Consider the following 18,241-nt stretch of genomic DNA (forward strand, 5'->3'; position numbering starts at 1 on the left):
GCTTATCTAAAGTAGTATGGAATAAATATCTAAGTTCTTTGCCCCTGTAGTTAACTCGTCTAAAAGTAGAGATATCTCGAGAGCCTCATTAAAGATGTGTGGGGGATGGCACGGACACCACACTAACCCATTGCGAATATCTCTCTATGTCATACTCTTCTATTCTAAGTTCCAGCTCCTTACACTTTAGCGTGCTGATAATTCGAAATATAGCATCGGATCTGTCGGGTAACCTCTTGACATGCTCTACTTTATAGATAAACACGACCTTGTCAGCTTTGATAACAACAATATCCTTCAATGTATTCAAAACCCTCTGCAATCCGCCTACTTCACTAATTTTGGGTATTGTGAATTGTAGCTCTGGCTCGGGCCACAACACCATATACTTGTCAATGTTTTCTGTGGGGCTAGTTGGACTTAAAGCTACAGTCGAGTCCGAGGCCACCGCCGCTACTTCTTCAGTTATGTGCTTCTTAACATAGACGACACTCTTCTTATCTTGAAGCGAAAACCCATGTGTAGTTAAGTCTTCAGTTATCTTAGATGATGCTGCCCAATCCCCCGGAGCTGTTATTTCCTGCATAACAACGTCACTATCACCGCCTACTTTACTATCACACATACCATTACAGCCCGTCCCTCTAACACTACCTAACACTAACACTAAAGAACACAACACAATCACGATTCTATATCTAATCGTCCGACCGCGATAAATCCTATTTCTATCCACACCTTTAACTATTTCAAGATAAGACATACCTTTCAAAACCAAAGTAAATTTATCTAAATGAAAACTGATCTCTCAAAAGAGTAGATAAGAAAGTAGATTAATTACTTGGGGGCCTTGTTTTGTTGCTAATGCCATAAATGAACGTGAACGGTTCTTGTTAGACTGAATCAAGGAGAATAAACAAGAGTCTGTTAAGTTTAGGTTAATATCGTGTTATTGAGTGGTAGCCCGCCGTTTTCAACCAATACTAACTTCAACCAAAACATAATCAGACCGGACGCTCGTAGGATCTATTGAACAAAGTATCAACATGTTAGGTATGACGTGTACAACACCTAAGATTCCGTGCCATAGCATCAACTTAGTATCTTCTTAATCCAAATAGATCCTATATTTATAGTTTGGACTTGTACTCTACCAACCTCTAACCCAATACTAACCCAATGGAACTGCTGATGAAGACTAAAGATATGTTGACTTATGCTTATCCCCTTGAAACAGACTCCGATGCGGCTGTTTTATCAGCTAAGCTTCCTACTAAACTGGCAATTATTGTTGACTGACTTAAACTATGTTCGACCATATCCTAATTCTATCAATTTATAGCAGTTCAGGGGATGGGCATTAAGACTACTAATATATGCTTGAACTGGAAAAGCCGTGTTCATTAATGGAATGACTACGCCAAATAAACATCTACAACATCATTTTATTGTCCTAGCCCAAAACTGACCCAAATACACTTCTAATCCTAATCTCAACTCAACTCAACTCAACTCAACTTAACAGTTAAATTCCAACTAAACCTATTCACATTTCCAAAAAGAAAGCTCGACGCATTGTTTTTAAACATTAACCCAAATGGAATCAGATTAGATTGGGTTTTGTGATGTTTGCACCGTTCTTTGTGGAGATCATAAGCCAAACATCTTGATTTATTGTAGGGTAAGTAGAGCCAACAGCTGTTCTCCTTCCATGGTAAGGTTTGGAGCCAGTCTGAATTGGCATTAGAGCCTTTAGCACTACTGCCAGGAAAAGCAAATATAACGGTAGATGAAGGGATGCCTATAAGTCAGTTGAGAGTATATGTATTTGGATTTTCGCAAGAGCAACAATCCTTCAAGTGGGTTTTGTGAAGAAAGTAGGCACAATAGATGCAGGCCGGGTGTCCACAGTTGAAATAACAAAACCCATTGAAGTTTGTCTTCAGGCCGAGTTTGTGCTAGGACTCCGTAGTATCTGATTAGCTAGCTTTCCTTTCTTCTGATGAAGTATAAAAGGTTCTATTACACTCTGAGCAATTGGACAGGCGGCTTACTACTTCTGTTTTCAGAGAACAGCTATGATGGCATGAAGCGATGTATTGAGTTAGCATTGTAATCTGGGATGAGATTCCCAATTTTGTCACAGCGGGTGTAAAGGAGATAGAGTAGTTTACACGACATTGCAGCGATAAGAAGTACAGTGAGATTCAGAAGGTTGACTAGTTTGATGATAAAGATTACGACATAAACCGAATGAGAGCACAATCGGACCATTCTTAGGAGTGATGTCCTCGATCTGAACGGAATGAAGATATGGTAGATTGCCGAACACATATTTGCACGAATACAGTCCTTGTCGGTCTTGTTCGGTCAGTTTAACTTTAGCCAGCCAGAGAGTTGTTAGGTTTTTGCATCGGTAGGCTGCCCAACAACGAATAATTTCAAAATCTCTTGCAGTTAAGAATTCATTGTCACGTAAGTGTAAGAACAGTTTGGTAATAGAATCAGACTGGGTTATGTTTGGAGTTGGAGTTGGGCCATCTTGAGTGAGTTGACATTCAGTAAGATCGGTTTCTAAGGCAGCAAGGGTAGTAATGCAATAAGTGAGACCTTTCATATCTATCATATAAGGTTGGTCGGGGTAAGGCGGGTTTAGGTTGTATTTGTCAGACGGGACTAACATTTTGATGTTAAGATAATTGAGAGCATCTAAAGCTCTCTTATACGAGCCAAAGAGGACGGGTTCAGGAGCTAGGACGAGTTTGTGGAGGCCAAGTTTTTGTGTTGTTTCCTTCCCATTATGGTCATTAACATAGTCAAAAAATGAGAATCCCTTCAATCTCTCTCGCCTGAGGAAATATTTGACCTCATTTAGACAAGTGATGCCATTAATTATGAGCTTGGAGATCTTTTCAGCCATGGGAAGAGCTAATATTTGGACAATGGCAAGGTTAGCAAGGCGGTGGTTTATAATATGAATTTCGGTTAGTTTTGAGCAAGTAAACTCATAGCAACCTAGCATTCGGTATAAAATGAATTCATCGACATTATCTAGAATCAAGGTCCTGACATTGAGATTGAATTTGTGAGAGTTATCTAAGCAAGTTTGGGACAACTTCAGATTAAAGTCAATATTAGTTGAAAACTCACCATGCACATTTGAGATACACAACTCTTGTGCATTGATACTTCGTAATTTGTTGAGAAGCTCAATACAACAGCGGGTCAGGTTCTGGCCAGGCTCTTGCTGGTAAGTCCTTTTATAGCCACTAATACTAAGTGTTGTGTAGCGTATATTCTGGCAGGCGAACTGAAGTTGGGGGTTGCTAAGGTTGATATTGACCGGCTCTTCAAGCTCCCACGTGGGGTCACTAAGTGCAGGTCCAAGACACACAATCTTCTTATTGTTAGGACTCAATGGGAAGTTTGATAAAGCTTGTATCTTGCAAAGGCTTTCTAACCCCAGAAAGAAGTCATCTCGGCCATAAGCATACTCAAACTCGACTGATTCAACAGAAATGCCATATTTAGCAAAGGACTTCGGGGCCAATAATTCTTTGTAGTAAGATACGAAATCACAGGACCCAGCACACGAGACTCTGTAAATAAACCTGTCGGCAAAGACACGGAGTTCAGAAGGTGATGGAAGTTCTTTGTTATCAGCAAAGGCAAATTCATGATTCAACTTATAGGCATCGTATGACAAAGCATGAACATTGATTGGGGTCTTATTGTATATTGCAAGATATCGAATAGCAAACCAAGATCCAACTAACATTATGGTTGGACCTTCTGTAGGCACTTTCTCAAGCCCAGTTACTGCCATTGGGGGATTGATATGGCCGATGTTGAAGATGACCTTGTCGCAGCCTTGAGCATCACGTTGAATGGATTTCAAATCAATATCAATCTTTTCTTGGCGATAACAGATTTCGAGACACCATTTTTCTGATAGTGATAAAGGTATAAGATATATAGAGAGATCTGGGAGGTACATTATAGGCAATCTAAACTGCGAAACACGCCGTAATATAACGAGGCGCTCAAATATATACGTTAGAAAGAGATCCGATGGGATAGCTGACATAATCCCCAAACAAAATGGCGCCGAGCCAGCAAACCTAATGGTATCGTCAGCCTCTTCCCAACACAGCTCCGAATCAAAACCATCTTTATATTTATCTAAGTTGTGGATTTTATCGCAATCAACTATCAACTGCAGCTCTCTACACTCAAACATGTTAAGAAGTCGGCACAAAAGGATCAACTTCTCTTGCTGGCCGTTAGTATCCGGTTCGAAATATTTGATAATAACGTCATTAGCCTTAATCACTGTAATTCTTTTCAACTCATTCAAAGCTTTTGTAAGCATATCTGAATCATTTGGTAGTGTATAGCGAATTGTCTCACTTAAACAGTCTATCGCATACCTAGGCGCTTGGTTCTGTCTATAGTTCGGTTGGGCCGAGTCAGGATTGACATCGCTAGTGACACCCGGAGTGTGTGTGAACTCTAAAGCTTCCAGGGATGGATGGAGTATAATCCATCTACGCGGAACCTCATTAAATAGATCGAACCCAATCTCTTTTAGAGATCTAAGTACATCCTCTGAACGTGGCAAATCCTGCCAATCTATTTCCATACTCGAACCACTCACTATACTAACCCAATGCAACAACAGTACTAACAAGACACACAATCTAATTACAGTCCAATTGGATATAATCGCATGGTAGTGAGATAGCTTGGCAGTAGAAGCATTGGTCATTAAAGGAGTAGTTCTAGTGCTATGTCTAGCATTGCGTCCTAGGAAAGGAGCACTGTCTTTCGATTGCCGGAGTTTAACTAAAGACTTATCTCGACTTGGCCAACAAACGGGTTTATTGGGCAAAGACAAGCTCTGGTGTCCTGGAGTGCACTCCTTATCGTTTCTTACTTCTTGTTTAGTTATCTGTATGCTTTTCATTATGAGATTCTTACCAACTTCAAAGCATATTTATAGAGTAGACAAGTGATATCAACCCACGAGATCTTAGTAGAAGCAAAATACTTATCTAAATCGTAATAAACCACACAGCACATTAGCATGTCTATACTAGCCCAACCAATATACTAACACAGATTAGCATAACTTGCCAACAAAATACTATGGTCTTCATACAATCTTTATTACCAAGAGCTATTTATACCATAATTACGTAAGATCTTGCAAGTACTATCTTACAACCACTACCGAGAAAGCAAAGGACAAACAATAGCTATGACACTCTCACCAGTCGCCACTTTCAACAGAGTTATCCACACCAAACACTAACCGAATACTAACCGAATACCAAGCCCAGGGCAATATCAATAGACTAACCCAATTCAAATACTACTTTAGTTTTCTTTGTATTTTCAAGATATGTTTACGGATGACGCAAAGACTCGGGGTCCTGCACTAACAGCCCGGGCGACTCAAGAGACCACACAGTACCCAGACATATTCGATAAGTTACCATCATTACCCCGTGTATTAGCAGATGATCTTAATAGAGGTGATTATACTCTTACACCGCCCCTATCAACATCTCGTGGAGTTGAATGTTCAAATCTAGCCGGAGTTGTGCCACCCGAACTAATGCGGGCCAGTATGTATACAGTACCAGCAGACGAAGATTTATACGAGGTAGTTGGCATTCCTATGCTAGTCTTAGTCCAGCCGTTCAATGATATAGTAGCTTTACCCGAATTTACTGTCTCCTATCCAGCCGAACTAGGCCAGTGTCGTAGTTGTAAGGCCTTCCCGGCTCCTTCCAATAGTTCAGCTTATAAATGTGCGATCTGTGGTCAGAATGGCGAGGTAGATGGCGAACCTGCCACTCTTCTTCACCATGCCGTAGACTATACTGTGCAAAAAGAAGCATTAACCGATCGTAGTTGGTACTCCCGCCGTGAACTGCCTAAAATAACCGCCTTTCCTATTCCGGCCTGTCGTAAATGGGCTGAAGCCACAGTTGTATTTGCCATTGATGTATCTTTGACCTCTAAATCTTCAGCCCAGTTTGCTGAGTATTTAGGAGGCTTACAAGACTTAATTGAGTCTCGGGACTTTGCTTTATTGTACCAGCGCTTTGCTGTTGTTCTTATTGGTAGTACTCCAGCGGTAGTATCAGATACGGAGTTAGGTCTAGCTGTTAATGTACTGAATAGAGTAGAGGGAGAAGCAGGACTAGCTGCTCCTTGGCTAATTGAGGTGGATACAATGACGGGAGACAAAGTTACTTCTTTAGTTAAGCTGATAGCTGAATATCCGACTGATGGTTTTGATTTAGCCGCTGGTTTAACTACGGCAGCCCAATTAGTATCTTATACGGGTGGAGGTTCAATTCTTTTATGGCTAGGTCGGCCGAGTTATGACATTACTATTCAAGCACCTTTACTGCAGGGTATTTCTGAGTGTGGAGCAGCAGTGCATATATTTACGCCTAAGACTACTCAGCTGCACAAAACCAGTCGTGTAGCTTTTGCAACTGGTGGAGCCTTAGAACAAGAAGATATTCGAGCTATGGTTAGTGACAAAGTGCTTAGAGAACTATTCCTGCGCTGTACAGTCAGGATAGTAGCTAGTAATGGTCTGGCTAAACGAGCTATTTATTCCTGTGGGTTTTCCGAAACAATCACGGGCTCTTTGTTCTCCCAGATGGATGCCGGAACAACACTAAGTATTTCCTTTGGCGTGGACGACTTTATGCGAGAAGGAGCTCCAGTCCAGATTCAGACCATTGTGGAGTACGTGGATATTCAAGGGGCCGATCGAGTTCGAGTGATCAATATGCGGCTGAAAGCTTCCCGATTAGTCCAGCAGTTATATGCAGGTATGGCCTTTGATACTATCTTTGCAGGTATGTGTAAGTATGTAGCATCTGATCCAGCTTCTATGCTAGATAGTGTACGGAAGGCAGAGGTAGCCATTGTAACTGCGCTAGCTTTGTATAAGAAGATCTGTGCTAAAGATACGGCTAGTAATCAGTTGGTTTTGCCTGAAACAATCAAAGTACTGCCATGTATCTTACAAAGTTTGTTAAAGTATCCTAAGTTGCATTTAGGTCCAGCAGCTAAAGAAGAGTTAGCTGGAGCCTTAATGCCCTTATCAGTGGAACGGACTTTACGTATGTTTTATCCTAGATTAGTGAAGATATCCAGTCTTTTTGTTTCGGCTGGGATTATGAGCTTTGCCGGGGAAAGATTAAGTATGCGCGGGTTAAGTACAGATGAGGGGTACATACTGGATGCTGGGGGTCGAGTGGTCTTTTGGTTTGGCCATGGTGCTATTGATTTTGCCGATGAAATGCTAGAAAGTAGTGCGGTGACTGATGCGCTGGCAGCTCTACGTGAGGCGTATGGCGTGCACATAAAGGTTCTACGACGTGCCCAGGGCGAGCAAGATGCTGATTTTATTGGATACATGGTTGAAGACCAAATGGGCGGCTATCCTAAGTATCAGGACTACCTAGGCACACTACACACTAAAGTATCGCGCAAATAAAGCTATTACTTCATCAATCCTGTCTTATTAACTTAGTTGATGGTTTATAGTCTGTGTTTAGTGAGTTAAGTTAAGATATGTTAGTTTATGTAGTACTGAATACCAACCTAATCCTAACTCAATCCCAACTCCATACTTAACTAATACATACTCTATTAAAGACATTCCTTGAGATAAGTAGTGTCTTTTATTAAGCAAACACGGTTGAGTTGAAGTAAGATGACGTCATCTTGGGTTAGTGTTAGTATTAGTATTGGTTTAGTACTAAGTAGTGTTTACTAAGTAGTGAGTAACTTACCAATACTTAAGTTGATTGTTGTGGGAAATGGGTAGTGGTCGTATGACAGCACTACAGGTTGAGATAGTAATTTGGCTCAATTTATTGATTAAGAGGTAAAATATAGAATTGGGTTAGAGTTGAGTGTGTTTTGATTTAGGATGGGGATAGTTTGTTAAAAAGTGATAAATGGACTAAAGTTTTGATTTCCTGTTTGGAGAGATTGGGAGTATATTGTGAAGATATGCGGTGGTACTCATCTGGATGTAGTTGGTGTTGAGATCTGAGAGTATCTAAAAAGGAAATAAAAGGAGAAACGGCTAGATTGGGAATGAGAGCGGATTTTCGTTCGAGATGTTTGGTGCCTTGAACGTGTTCCATCCAGCCGGCGGAGCTTTTGGTACGGAGAGTAACCCGGCAGAGACGGCAAAAATATTTCATGCAAAGGCTGGAGGATTGTTCAATTGAGATAATAAGTGGAGTTTTAGTGGTTAACAATCGAGTTGAAAGTTGTAGTAAATTGATATATATTGGGGGTTTGGGGGATTCGGTGGTGGGTGGATATGTTGGCCAGTTAATGGAGTTTGGGCGTAAACATGGCGTACAGGTAATAAGTCTTGGATTGCGATCTATGCCATATTATGGCATGCATTCAATTAATGATGATGTGGTGGATTTGGAAACAGTTTATAAATACTTAGAGTTAGATAGTCAAGATAGTGTTTGGTTGTTAGGACACTCGACGGGCTGTCAAGTGATTATGCTCTTCTTAGGTGAAAAGCGGGACAGTCGAATTAAAGGAGCTATTCTGCAGGGGCCAGTAAGTGATCGGGAGTATGAAGAACACACTAATCCGCATCTAGCTGAGCAGATAAAGATTGCAGAACAGACTTCTGGTGTGCTGCCATTTAAGCACCAGGGCCAGTACATTATTGCCGAGCGGTTTCTGAGTCTCTTTAAGGAGGGTGGGAAGGAAGACTTCTTTAGCTTAGGACAGGAGACAGGTCATATGAACCAAGCACAGGTACCTCTTTATGCCATTGTGAGCAGCCAGGATGAGTACTTGGTAGCCGATTCAGAGGCAGTTAAGACCCACTTAATGAGCATTAGTAATATGGTGAATGTAGAAATCCTAGAGGGAAATCATTCATTGTTAGACAATCTTCCTCAGTTTTTCAAGATACTAGCTGAGATTGTCCAATTACAACAATAAACCACTACGTCTTTATAATTTATTAACTTAACCGCCCTCCATATCAATCTGACTCAACTTAACTTAATCGTAGAGACAAAGGGCCATAGCAGGAATGGCATCAAGAATAGAAGTACTATCTAGCATAGCAAGTAGAGATAGAGCCATTGTCGTATGGTGTAAATTAGGGGTTTTGCCCGGGTGGTCTGAGAAGCCACCAGTTACACACTCACAAGACTGAACAAACGCTTTGAGAGCTTTGGTATCAGCATAGAAGGACTTACCCAGAAGCATAAGACTAGAATAGGCCCAAAATGAAGCACACAGATCTTCGGACTTATCTACTCGATCAGCAAAGCCACCAGACTTTCTTTGACATTGGGTTAGAAAACGGGCACAACCCTCTGTATCAATAGCTCCAATTTCACCAATAATAAATAGAGTTGAGATTGCACAAAAAGTATAGGCTACATGTGATTCGCAACCTGGCTCACACCCAATACCACCATCAAAATTACTGCACTTAGAAATGTAATCACAAAGCAACGTTTTGATAGGGGTTAGAACCAAAAAGTACTCAGGACCACCTGCATTCAGCTGAGAAAGCAAGTTCTTCGATATTGTATAGCAAAAAGGCATTCGCTGGTCAAGCAAGAATCCAGGATACCCAATAATCTTCTCATCAGTCACGAACTTCTCAAGAAAAGCATTACACATAACCCAGTTAGGCATTTTAGGTCTAGGCTGATTAGAAGGTTTATGACTAGGCTTAGTAGAACTGTCCGGGTTAGAATCAGTGTTTTTCTCTCCTTCAGGTTTATTCGGAGTCTCTGAAGGTTTGGTCTGGTCATTATCCGGCCGGTCCGACTTGTTTCTCTGATCAGGAGTCTTAGAGGACTCTTGATCTTTTGGCCCCTCTATATTAGTCTTGCCCTCTACACTTTCTTGGGTTTGTGTACCTTCCGGCGCACCAGCACTGTTTTCAATAGGCTCGTGATCGTCTTCCTTTTCTTCATCATCACTTTCATCACTCTCATCCTCTTCGTCTCCTAGCAGTACTACTTTGGGCATACTTAGCAAAGGCTGAATTGTTTGTTCATCAATGCGGTTCTGAATAGTAAACTCTCCAGCTCGTTTAAGCCCACAGTCTTCTACCTCCGGCACTGGCATTCCCTTACTCTGACAAGTCAGTTTAGTCTGCTGAATCAAAGAAAGCAACTGTAAAGCCGACAGAGTAGCCAGAGGCGAAGAAGGATACCCAACCGCCGCACCAAATCCACCATCTTCATTTTGGCACTTCACAACAAATTCCTCAATCCGCCCCGCAAAGCCAATAACCATAGGCAAATCATCCAGCATCGAAAGAGAAAACAATCCCCAGTACAAAGTACTCATCCGCATTGGCGAAGAAAGATAGAACACTCTAGTCTTCTCAGACAAACACCGCATCACAAAGTCCACATGCACTTTCTTCTCAACCATACCGAATCACCCCAAACAAACACAATCCACTTTCAATTTCGATTTCGATTTCGTTTCCTATTGGGTTAGTATTGGGTTGGTGCAACTTAACACCATCTTAATAGAGTTTAGTATAATAGAATATCAACTTAATACAACTTAACATAATACAATATCAACTTAGTACAACTTATTACAATACAACTTAAACCAACTTAACACAATACAATATCAACTTAGTACAACTTATTACAATACAACTTAAACCAACTTAACACAATACAATATCAACTTAACCCAACTTAATACATTATCAATTTAATACCATCTTAACACAATACAATATCAACTTAGTACAACTTATTACAATACAATACCAACTTAACTCAACATCAACTTAACACAATACTAACTTAACACTAACTCAACACCAACACAACTTAATAATAACTCAATAAATGCTTATCTAAGATAACGTATAAAGACCGTCTCTTTTTTTTTTAATGACCACTGTATTTGCACTTTGTATTCCATTCATTGACATATCTATTAAATTGCCTAATTTGGTAAACCAATTAGGACTGGCCCCAAATGAAATGACTCTCTATCATACACTAAGTAGTGAAGCACAGGCACAATTACTAATCTATTTAAATGACCAGGAGAATACTACAGTCTCTTATGGTGGAATGCTTTACAACACTTGCATGGAGATATCAAAATCAACTGACGGTGTTAATGCCGTATTTATTGGCCCATTTTCAACCCAACCTATCTCTAATCAAGTCTTTTATAAGGCCCTAGCCGGTCGGATTGATCGTTTAACTGTAAGAGCAACAACTCTAGATACTGAACCTGGAATTTGTTTTGTGATTCCTAACGGTCAAAATAGAGCTTTTGTGACTAAACCAAGTCCGTGCATGATAGTAGATAAGCAGATGACTGAAACGTTGTTTTTAAATCTAGCTAGACAAGCTGAGCAAGAGAAAGCTTCTATTGTGTATATAGCTGGGTATACGGTTGAGTCAAGTGAATCTTTACAGGAAGTAGTTCGGCGTAAAAAGACTGGAACACTTCCTGCTACTTTATGTTTTAATCTTTCTGATCCTGGGGTGCTTATTCGTTCTTATCAGAAGGTTAAACCGTTTATTAAGCATAGTGATTGGATTATTGGTAACAAAGATGAATTTACTGAATTATATCATCAAATTACAGGTATTTATCCCAGTAGTACTAAGGAGTTGTATGCTTGCATTCAAAAGGAGACGCAAAATGCAGTGATTACTTGTGGTCCCCATTCAGTAGCTGCTCTTTATAAGTCTGAACAAGGTGAATGTATTAGTATTGTTAAGCCTCCTAAAGTTAATGCTAAGAATACTACTGGGGCCGGAGATGTTTTTGCTGCTGTTTTACTTAGTGGCATTGCTCGGCACAGAGATATAGAAGAGATTCTTCATCAGGCGGTTGAGCGTACTACCGACTTTCTTAAAGGTATTTAGTTGGATAGATAAGAGTTAGTGTTGGGTTAGTATTATTATTAGCTAAAAGTAATTGTGAGTTAGATAAGATAAGCTATTCTTATCTCTATTTGATTTTTAAAGTGAATATTTTGGGTTTGCTTTTAAGAGACTTATAATTGACTTGCTTATCTTATCTTTTTTGGCTTTACTTTCTATTTTACTTATCTGAAAGTTGATTGCTTAATTTTGATCTTCTTAGTATTAGTGCAGCTAGATAGTTTCTGGTCGGTCCTATTAGAAACACCAATCCTTCACTGCTTCAGCAGCTCAACTGTTTAAAGGTTAGTACAGGTGTGTACACCGCTATAACAATAAAGTCATCAGTTGTTCATTCAAGTAATCAGTTATTCATTCAAGTCATCAGTTATTCATTCAAGTCATCAGTTATTCATTCTTCACATTAGGTTGGTAATGATATTTGTAGTGTTTCGGGAATAGAATAGTACCTTTTAAGCAAACATACTCAACTAAAGACCAATTTGGAAGAGGACAGGTTAGTATTGGGTTTGTATAGCTTAGGTTCTCTTTATCATACGTCATCCTGAGATATCTCGCAAACTCGGAGTATAAATACTAATCTGAGATTGTGATTTCTAATTCGTGATTTTAATCGCACTCGCTGCAAATAGTGCCTTAGGGCTAGTATTACTGAACTATACCCCTATATAACTCACTTTAATGTGGAGACCAGCGAGGGCATCACACATGACATCATCTCAATTCAATCTAATACAACATAGCGATAGAGTTTATTAACCTAATAGTAACAAAGTCTTGGTCAAATACACCTTACTTTCCCAACCTTACAGACCTAACTTGGACTTCTCAGCCGGTCCAAGTAGGTAGTTAACTATGCCATACTCAAGTTTCAATGCGACCATAGTCAAAAGCACTAGAGTTACTAGTAGACCTAAGGCCGAAAAGAAAATGGTTAATCGGTTCTGCGAGACAACCACTCGGTTTTTATTAACACCTATTCGTGGCCAGATATAATCTAGCACGGCAAAAAGGGCCAACAGAACTGGGAAGAATCCCAGTAAGTGCCCAAACATTGTGCCCGTATAGGCCAAACTAATCACAAACAAAATCAAATGACTTACCCCAATAAACAAAAGCGCATCATTAGTTACAATCATATGCGTCACTAAATAAACCAGCCATAGATTTCCTGAGATCACAGCTGGTAAAGCCAAGACTATACCCGAAACAACACAAAGGAAAAACCTCGTATACTCGCTCTCTTTCTTCTGCTCCTGTTGAATTGCTTTCTTCCAGAAGATAAACCCAATCAGTAAAACCACCCAAAGTCCTAACAATGAAACTAACCCAATACCTTGGTTCTCCCCAAAAGAGTAGGCCAAGATCCCAAAGTACACAAAACAACTCCCCAATAAAAACCAACGAACTACTTCCCGCCCGTATTTAAGGAACTGGTCCATTCCCGTATCCCCTAAACTCCGACTTTGTATTTCGTGCGAATTCTTCAACTCCACATCTGTACCTTCGCCAGTGCCAATCGAAATATGAATCATTGCCTTCCTAGCACCTCCACCTAAATATCGCAGACTTAATTTAGCAGGATAAGGAAGAAGAGTATTCATCATCCTTTCTTTGTATAATTGTCTCATTAGATCAATACTAACCTCTACTCCAACCGGCCAATTGAAATCAAGTTTACAATATATCCCTAGTCGGACTAATAACCAGGTCATAGACCATACACAGTCCCTACTAACTCCACTCCCCAGTACCGCCTAAAGCCAACTTATCAATGAAGACCCATGAAGTCACCCCAAGCAAACTAGCCCCCAACCACTCCAATCCCAACCAACCCCAACCCAAATACAAACCCAATACTAACCCAATAAACACAATCTATATATATCACAGCCCAATAGTGTTTATTTTTTCATGAGTAAGTACGACCGCGCTCTTTCTATCTTCTCTCCTAATGGCCGAATCTTTCAAGTTGAATATGCACAATTAGCCAGTGAAAGGGGATCGCCAGTTATCTTCTATTCAAATCAGCAGAGCATTGCAGTAGCTATTGAAAAACGTGCAGAGAGTAAGAACAGAATCCTTTCCGACTTAGATAAGTTTAAGGAAGTTGAATCTGGTATCTATCTTTCCTTTGCTGGTATTTATCCAGATTGTTTAGTTATCATTGATCAAGCCATTCTTATAGCCAGACAATATGCTTATGATATTGGCGAGCGGATTGATATCAAGAAATTGGCCCAAGAGTTAGGAGATTACTTGCAAAAATTCACTATTACTGGTGGCTGTCGGCCATTTGGTGCTAAGATAGTCCTTTTTGGGTTTGATTCGAATGGTCCTGTTATTGCTTTAGTCGAACCGGATGGTAATTACTCTTTCTATATTGGAGGGGCAATTGGTCAGAAGAGTGATAAGGCTACTGAGTACTTAGAAACAGCGACGGGTTCGAGTCCAACTCAGATTGTAGCTCAAGCTCTCTTTAATACGGCTCAGAAAGACCCTCAGAAAATGACCATTTATGAGATTAGTCCGGAAGTAGCTCAAATTATGCCTACTTCGGCTATCTCAGATCTTCTTTCAGATGCTCAGTAAGTTAGCTGAATGTTTGGCCATTTAGCTATTTAGTCAGTTACTACTTATCTACCTACATACCAAATGCACTAAATTTATACCTATAGTTACTTGTTTTATTATCTATACGTACTTTATGACCAGTTTGATACTATTTGCTATCTAATCATGTGGTTAGTATTGGGTGATTCTTAACCAGCAGAGTTACTCAATAAACAATTGGTGTCTAATGTAATGCCTAGGGAAGTATATGGTTCATTAGCCAATATACTCTATTAAAGACATTTCTGATGACAAGTAGTGTCTTTTATTGGGTTAGTATGGCTGTGCTGAGATAGGATGACTTCGTATTGAAGTGTATCTTAGATATGCAAAGTTAGTTTAGTTAAAGTAGGTTTATTGGATTGGTATAGTATAGTACTATGTTTGACAAACAATCTTCTTCTTTACTTCTATAAACTAGCATATCATATCCATTCTACTCCACTCTACTCTACTCTACTAAACTAAACACAACTAACTTGTGGGTAGAAGATAACAACTAGTGACGAAATACTAACCCAATAAAATACTAGTTCAAACTTGGCAGGAATTAATAAGTTGGACTTGTTTATTTCCTTTTTTGGCAACAAAATGTGTGTTCTGCTTATCTTTCTTTTTACTTTTCCCGATACATGCCACTATCTTCATATTGGAATAACCTGGTAGTTCTTCTGGCTCAATGCGGCACAAGTTCTATGAGAGGTGATTGCTGCCTTGTTAGATTAACTCTAAGGGATCAAGATAAGATTGGGTTAGCATTGGGTTGTAGAATGAGTATCAAATCGGCTAAAGAAGGACATTTCAAAACAATGAGGTACTGCTTGGCATGGTTTTATCTCGTGCTAGTATTGTTGAATAGTGTTGCTGGATTGTTTGATGATGATCTATGTTTAGAAAGTAGTGATGACGATGATGGTGATGACAACGTGGTGGATCCTGTTGAAGTGTATTATATGGGTTATTGTGGCGATCAGAATTTACTTAAGCCTACCAACCAAGGTGTTGACCAGTTGGATAATATTAATGAGTCCATTGAGAAAACACCAATACCATGGGAAACGGCGCAGTGGATAATTCATAAGCTGAAATCAATTGGGTTGGTATTTGGCAAAAAAGACGCAATCGTGAGTCTGACGTCTTATATATATAGATATCAAGATGGGTCAGTAGTGAATGACAGCATACTCACATATAAGTCTAAGTATATGATAAACCATTTGGGATCAAAAATCACATTTGTACTGCCTAGATATGCAAGTATGGCACAAGCTCGGGCCGATATGAATATATTAAAAGAAGTTGCGGTCATTCGAGCCGATAGATTCGATTATCTATGGGTTACCTTTAAGTACGATAAGGCCAATCCAAGTTACGCACGGGCAAACATGTCTATTCTATCTCGAGTTATTAACCTGATTGATGCCAAAAACCTAATCTTTCTTGTGGGTGCTCAGTCGAAAAATCATGTAATGGACTTTAAATCTGTGGCCGATGCTGGTTATAAAGAGGCAATAGATGTCAATAGACATGCTAGTTATAAGTTCGAGTGCCATCTTCTGATTCCCAGGGCAAATGACGTCATGATGAGGTTTTTCGAAAAAGATGCTGTCTATCAGCGGCCCATTGTAAGAATCACATTGGACTACAATCAAGTTCCATGTCTTGATTTACTTAACATACTTCCACTCGAGGACGGTTATTCACTTACTTTCATGGACCTTTTTCCAGGCGACATGATGGGTCCAGTAGAAGTGCTTAATATTGATTTTAGTCCTCTTCAAAGCTCGTTAGTCAAATGCGGTGAGATAAAGATTATGAGAATGCTGGACAAAGATATAAAAGTAACAGGTCTTGGTAATATGACTAGTGATTGTCTGACGAGGAGTTTAATGTTGAGATGGAGTGACATATTGCCAATAAAATATGAACAGGGCCAAACCCAAACAGATACTATCATTGGGTTAGAGATTTCCCCTACATATGACCAGAACTTGTTCAGCATTGCTAACATTTCAATACCAGCCACGCCTTGGCTTTTTGCCGCCAAACTCATTTCTCCGATTGCCACTAAACTGCCATGCAGGCCATTGAATGCCTATCAAGGAATTTACACTAAAGAGGTTTTTGCCAAACTTGGCATCGTAACTGATGAGGTAGATGTATGTTATAGTACTGGCCGGAAAGACTTTATCGCCACATTCGAACTGTTCTACAAAATCAATGCCATCTCACCAACTTTTATGATGATGATCCAACGAATGGGCATTGTCTGCCAAGGAGAAAGGCTTAGTACTCCCAACTGGAAATGTCATGAGACAGTTGACATTAAACTTACGGATCGTGATTTAACAGACCTATTCAACATGTACAGAGAACAAGCCGGAGATGCCTTTTGCCAGAATATACACTATTCAACCATCATATTTCGCGCACCTAACGTAGTAGACATAAAATGTGTTTGGGAGTGTATTGAGTTTCTAAACCGATTCCAGAACATCACTGCTGATCAACTCCGCTTCTCACTTATTCGCTCAAAGATTAATTTCCTCAACGATTTTGAAATGAAGACTCTATATTTCCAGAAAACGTGTAATTGGTGCCTTAACGTCAAAAGTTTAGTCCTTGACAATGTTGATCTTAACATTATCTACAAAATATTGGGTGAATATACTTTTGTCAGACTTGTTGAAATACAAGTTCTGAATATGCGCTTCCATAATCTGGCTATTGCTCAAATCCTCACTTCTCCTATTGGCCCGCAGATCACTTCGCTCGTACTTAATGACTGCCCTTGTCTAGATGAGGTTAAGTATTGCGAACAGCCGGATGTGATCAGTGGCTTCTCGTTATTCAAGTATATCAGTCTAGCCAAAGAACAAAACCAAACCACACAAGACCTCGGCTTAAGCAAACTGGTTCTGCAGTTGACTGAGACCGATGCTAAACTCTATAACAATGCCCAGCAGGTCTTTGATAGTTATGAAATTCAATTTCAAACTGCCCCGATAGACTCCGCGCCCCAAACATATGAACAGATCGTGGCCAAATACTTATGATGAATGACCCCAACACGGCTTGCTAGACATTCATGGTATCCCTCTACATTTCAGCAAATCATATGTAGCCCGCCGCCAAACTGGAATCTCTCAGCTGCCGTCGGCTCAAAACAAGCAGTTCCGAGAAGATTTATCCTATTATAAGTCCAATAAGATAATAGTTCTTTCCTTTATTGATAAGCAGATCCTAGCCCAAACAGATCTTGTGTATATTGTTCGGTTTGCAACTAGCTACTTTAAGAGTATAATACACTTGAGAATATTTAATCTACTAACCATCCGCAAGTCATTTATAACCCAATACTAATACTAACCCTGATTTGGGCTTCGTATAGGATAGTTTGAGGTAATATATGTTGCACGCCAATCTTGCAACTCGCCGAACTTGCAATTTCAAAACTATTTGCAGAAAGCGAAGCTCGTCACTTTCTGGCCCGAATTTGCGGATTCCGAGGCTGGCGAAACAGAACACAATAAAGATGCTTTATTTGAAAATCTAACAACTACTAGTTTAAAACATACACGGACAAACTATACTAACTCGAGTTCGCACTAGTTTGCGAATGTTTTGAAAGTGGCTATCAACCCAAAAGAGAG

At 39.9% G+C, this 18,241-nt stretch overlaps 9 protein-coding genes across 9 annotated transcripts; 5 read left to right on the forward strand and 4 right to left on the reverse strand.

The window, feature by feature from the left end:
* Positions 1–88: 88 nt before the first annotated feature.
* NEHOM01_2216 (uncharacterized protein) lies at positions 89–763 on the reverse strand (the record flags this gene model as incomplete). The annotated part of the gene is made up of 1 exon (XM_051491094.1): positions 89–763. One exon carries the CDS (start codon positions 761–763, stop codon positions 89–91), a length of 675 nt encoding a protein of 224 aa, XP_051347054.1.
* Positions 764–2,170: 1,407 nt separating this feature from the next.
* On the reverse strand, positions 2,171–4,966 carry NEHOM01_2217 (uncharacterized protein; the record flags this gene model as incomplete). The annotated part of the gene is made up of 1 exon (XM_051491095.1): positions 2,171–4,966. The coding sequence occupies one exon, from the start codon at positions 4,964–4,966 to the stop codon at positions 2,171–2,173; it is 2,796 nt and encodes a 931-aa protein (XP_051347055.1).
* A 438-nt stretch (positions 4,967–5,404) lies between these two features.
* Positions 5,405–7,528, forward strand: NEHOM01_2218 (protein transport protein SEC24; the record flags this gene model as incomplete). The annotated part of the gene is made up of 1 exon (XM_051491096.1): positions 5,405–7,528. The coding sequence occupies one exon, from the start codon at positions 5,405–5,407 to the stop codon at positions 7,526–7,528; it is 2,124 nt and encodes a 707-aa protein (XP_051347056.1).
* A 716-nt stretch (positions 7,529–8,244) lies between these two features.
* NEHOM01_2219 (uncharacterized protein) lies at positions 8,245–9,018 on the forward strand (the record flags this gene model as incomplete). The annotated part of the gene is made up of 1 exon (XM_051491097.1): positions 8,245–9,018. One exon carries the CDS (start codon positions 8,245–8,247, stop codon positions 9,016–9,018), a length of 774 nt encoding a protein of 257 aa, XP_051347057.1.
* Positions 9,019–9,081: 63 nt separating this feature from the next.
* Positions 9,082–10,479, reverse strand: NEHOM01_2220 (geranylgeranyl transferase type-2 subunit beta; the record flags this gene model as incomplete). Its single annotated transcript, XM_051491098.1, has 1 exon — positions 9,082–10,479. The coding sequence occupies one exon, from the start codon at positions 10,477–10,479 to the stop codon at positions 9,082–9,084; it is 1,398 nt and encodes a 465-aa protein (XP_051347058.1).
* A 482-nt stretch (positions 10,480–10,961) lies between these two features.
* Positions 10,962–11,957, forward strand: NEHOM01_2221 (uncharacterized protein; the record flags this gene model as incomplete). Its single annotated transcript, XM_051491099.1, has 1 exon — positions 10,962–11,957. The coding sequence occupies one exon, from the start codon at positions 10,962–10,964 to the stop codon at positions 11,955–11,957; it is 996 nt and encodes a 331-aa protein (XP_051347059.1).
* An 824-nt stretch (positions 11,958–12,781) lies between these two features.
* NEHOM01_2222 (uncharacterized protein) lies at positions 12,782–13,579 on the reverse strand (the record flags this gene model as incomplete). Its single annotated transcript, XM_051491100.1, has 1 exon — positions 12,782–13,579. One exon carries the CDS (start codon positions 13,577–13,579, stop codon positions 12,782–12,784), a length of 798 nt encoding a protein of 265 aa, XP_051347060.1.
* Positions 13,580–13,889: 310 nt separating this feature from the next.
* Positions 13,890–14,567, forward strand: NEHOM01_2223 (20S proteasome subunit alpha 4; the record flags this gene model as incomplete). Its single annotated transcript, XM_051491101.1, has 1 exon — positions 13,890–14,567. The coding sequence occupies one exon, from the start codon at positions 13,890–13,892 to the stop codon at positions 14,565–14,567; it is 678 nt and encodes a 225-aa protein (XP_051347061.1).
* A 653-nt stretch (positions 14,568–15,220) lies between these two features.
* NEHOM01_2224 (uncharacterized protein) lies at positions 15,221–17,644 on the forward strand (the record flags this gene model as incomplete). The annotated part of the gene is made up of 1 exon (XM_051491102.1): positions 15,221–17,644. The coding sequence occupies one exon, from the start codon at positions 15,221–15,223 to the stop codon at positions 17,642–17,644; it is 2,424 nt and encodes an 807-aa protein (XP_051347062.1).
* Between the last annotated feature and the right edge of the window lie 597 nt (positions 17,645–18,241).

This window comes from Nematocida homosporus, assembly GCF_024244095.1.
Source record: "Nematocida homosporus strain JUm1504 chromosome Unknown 360, whole genome shotgun sequence".
Classification (NCBI taxonomy): domain Eukaryota; kingdom Fungi; phylum Microsporidia; genus Nematocida; species Nematocida homosporus.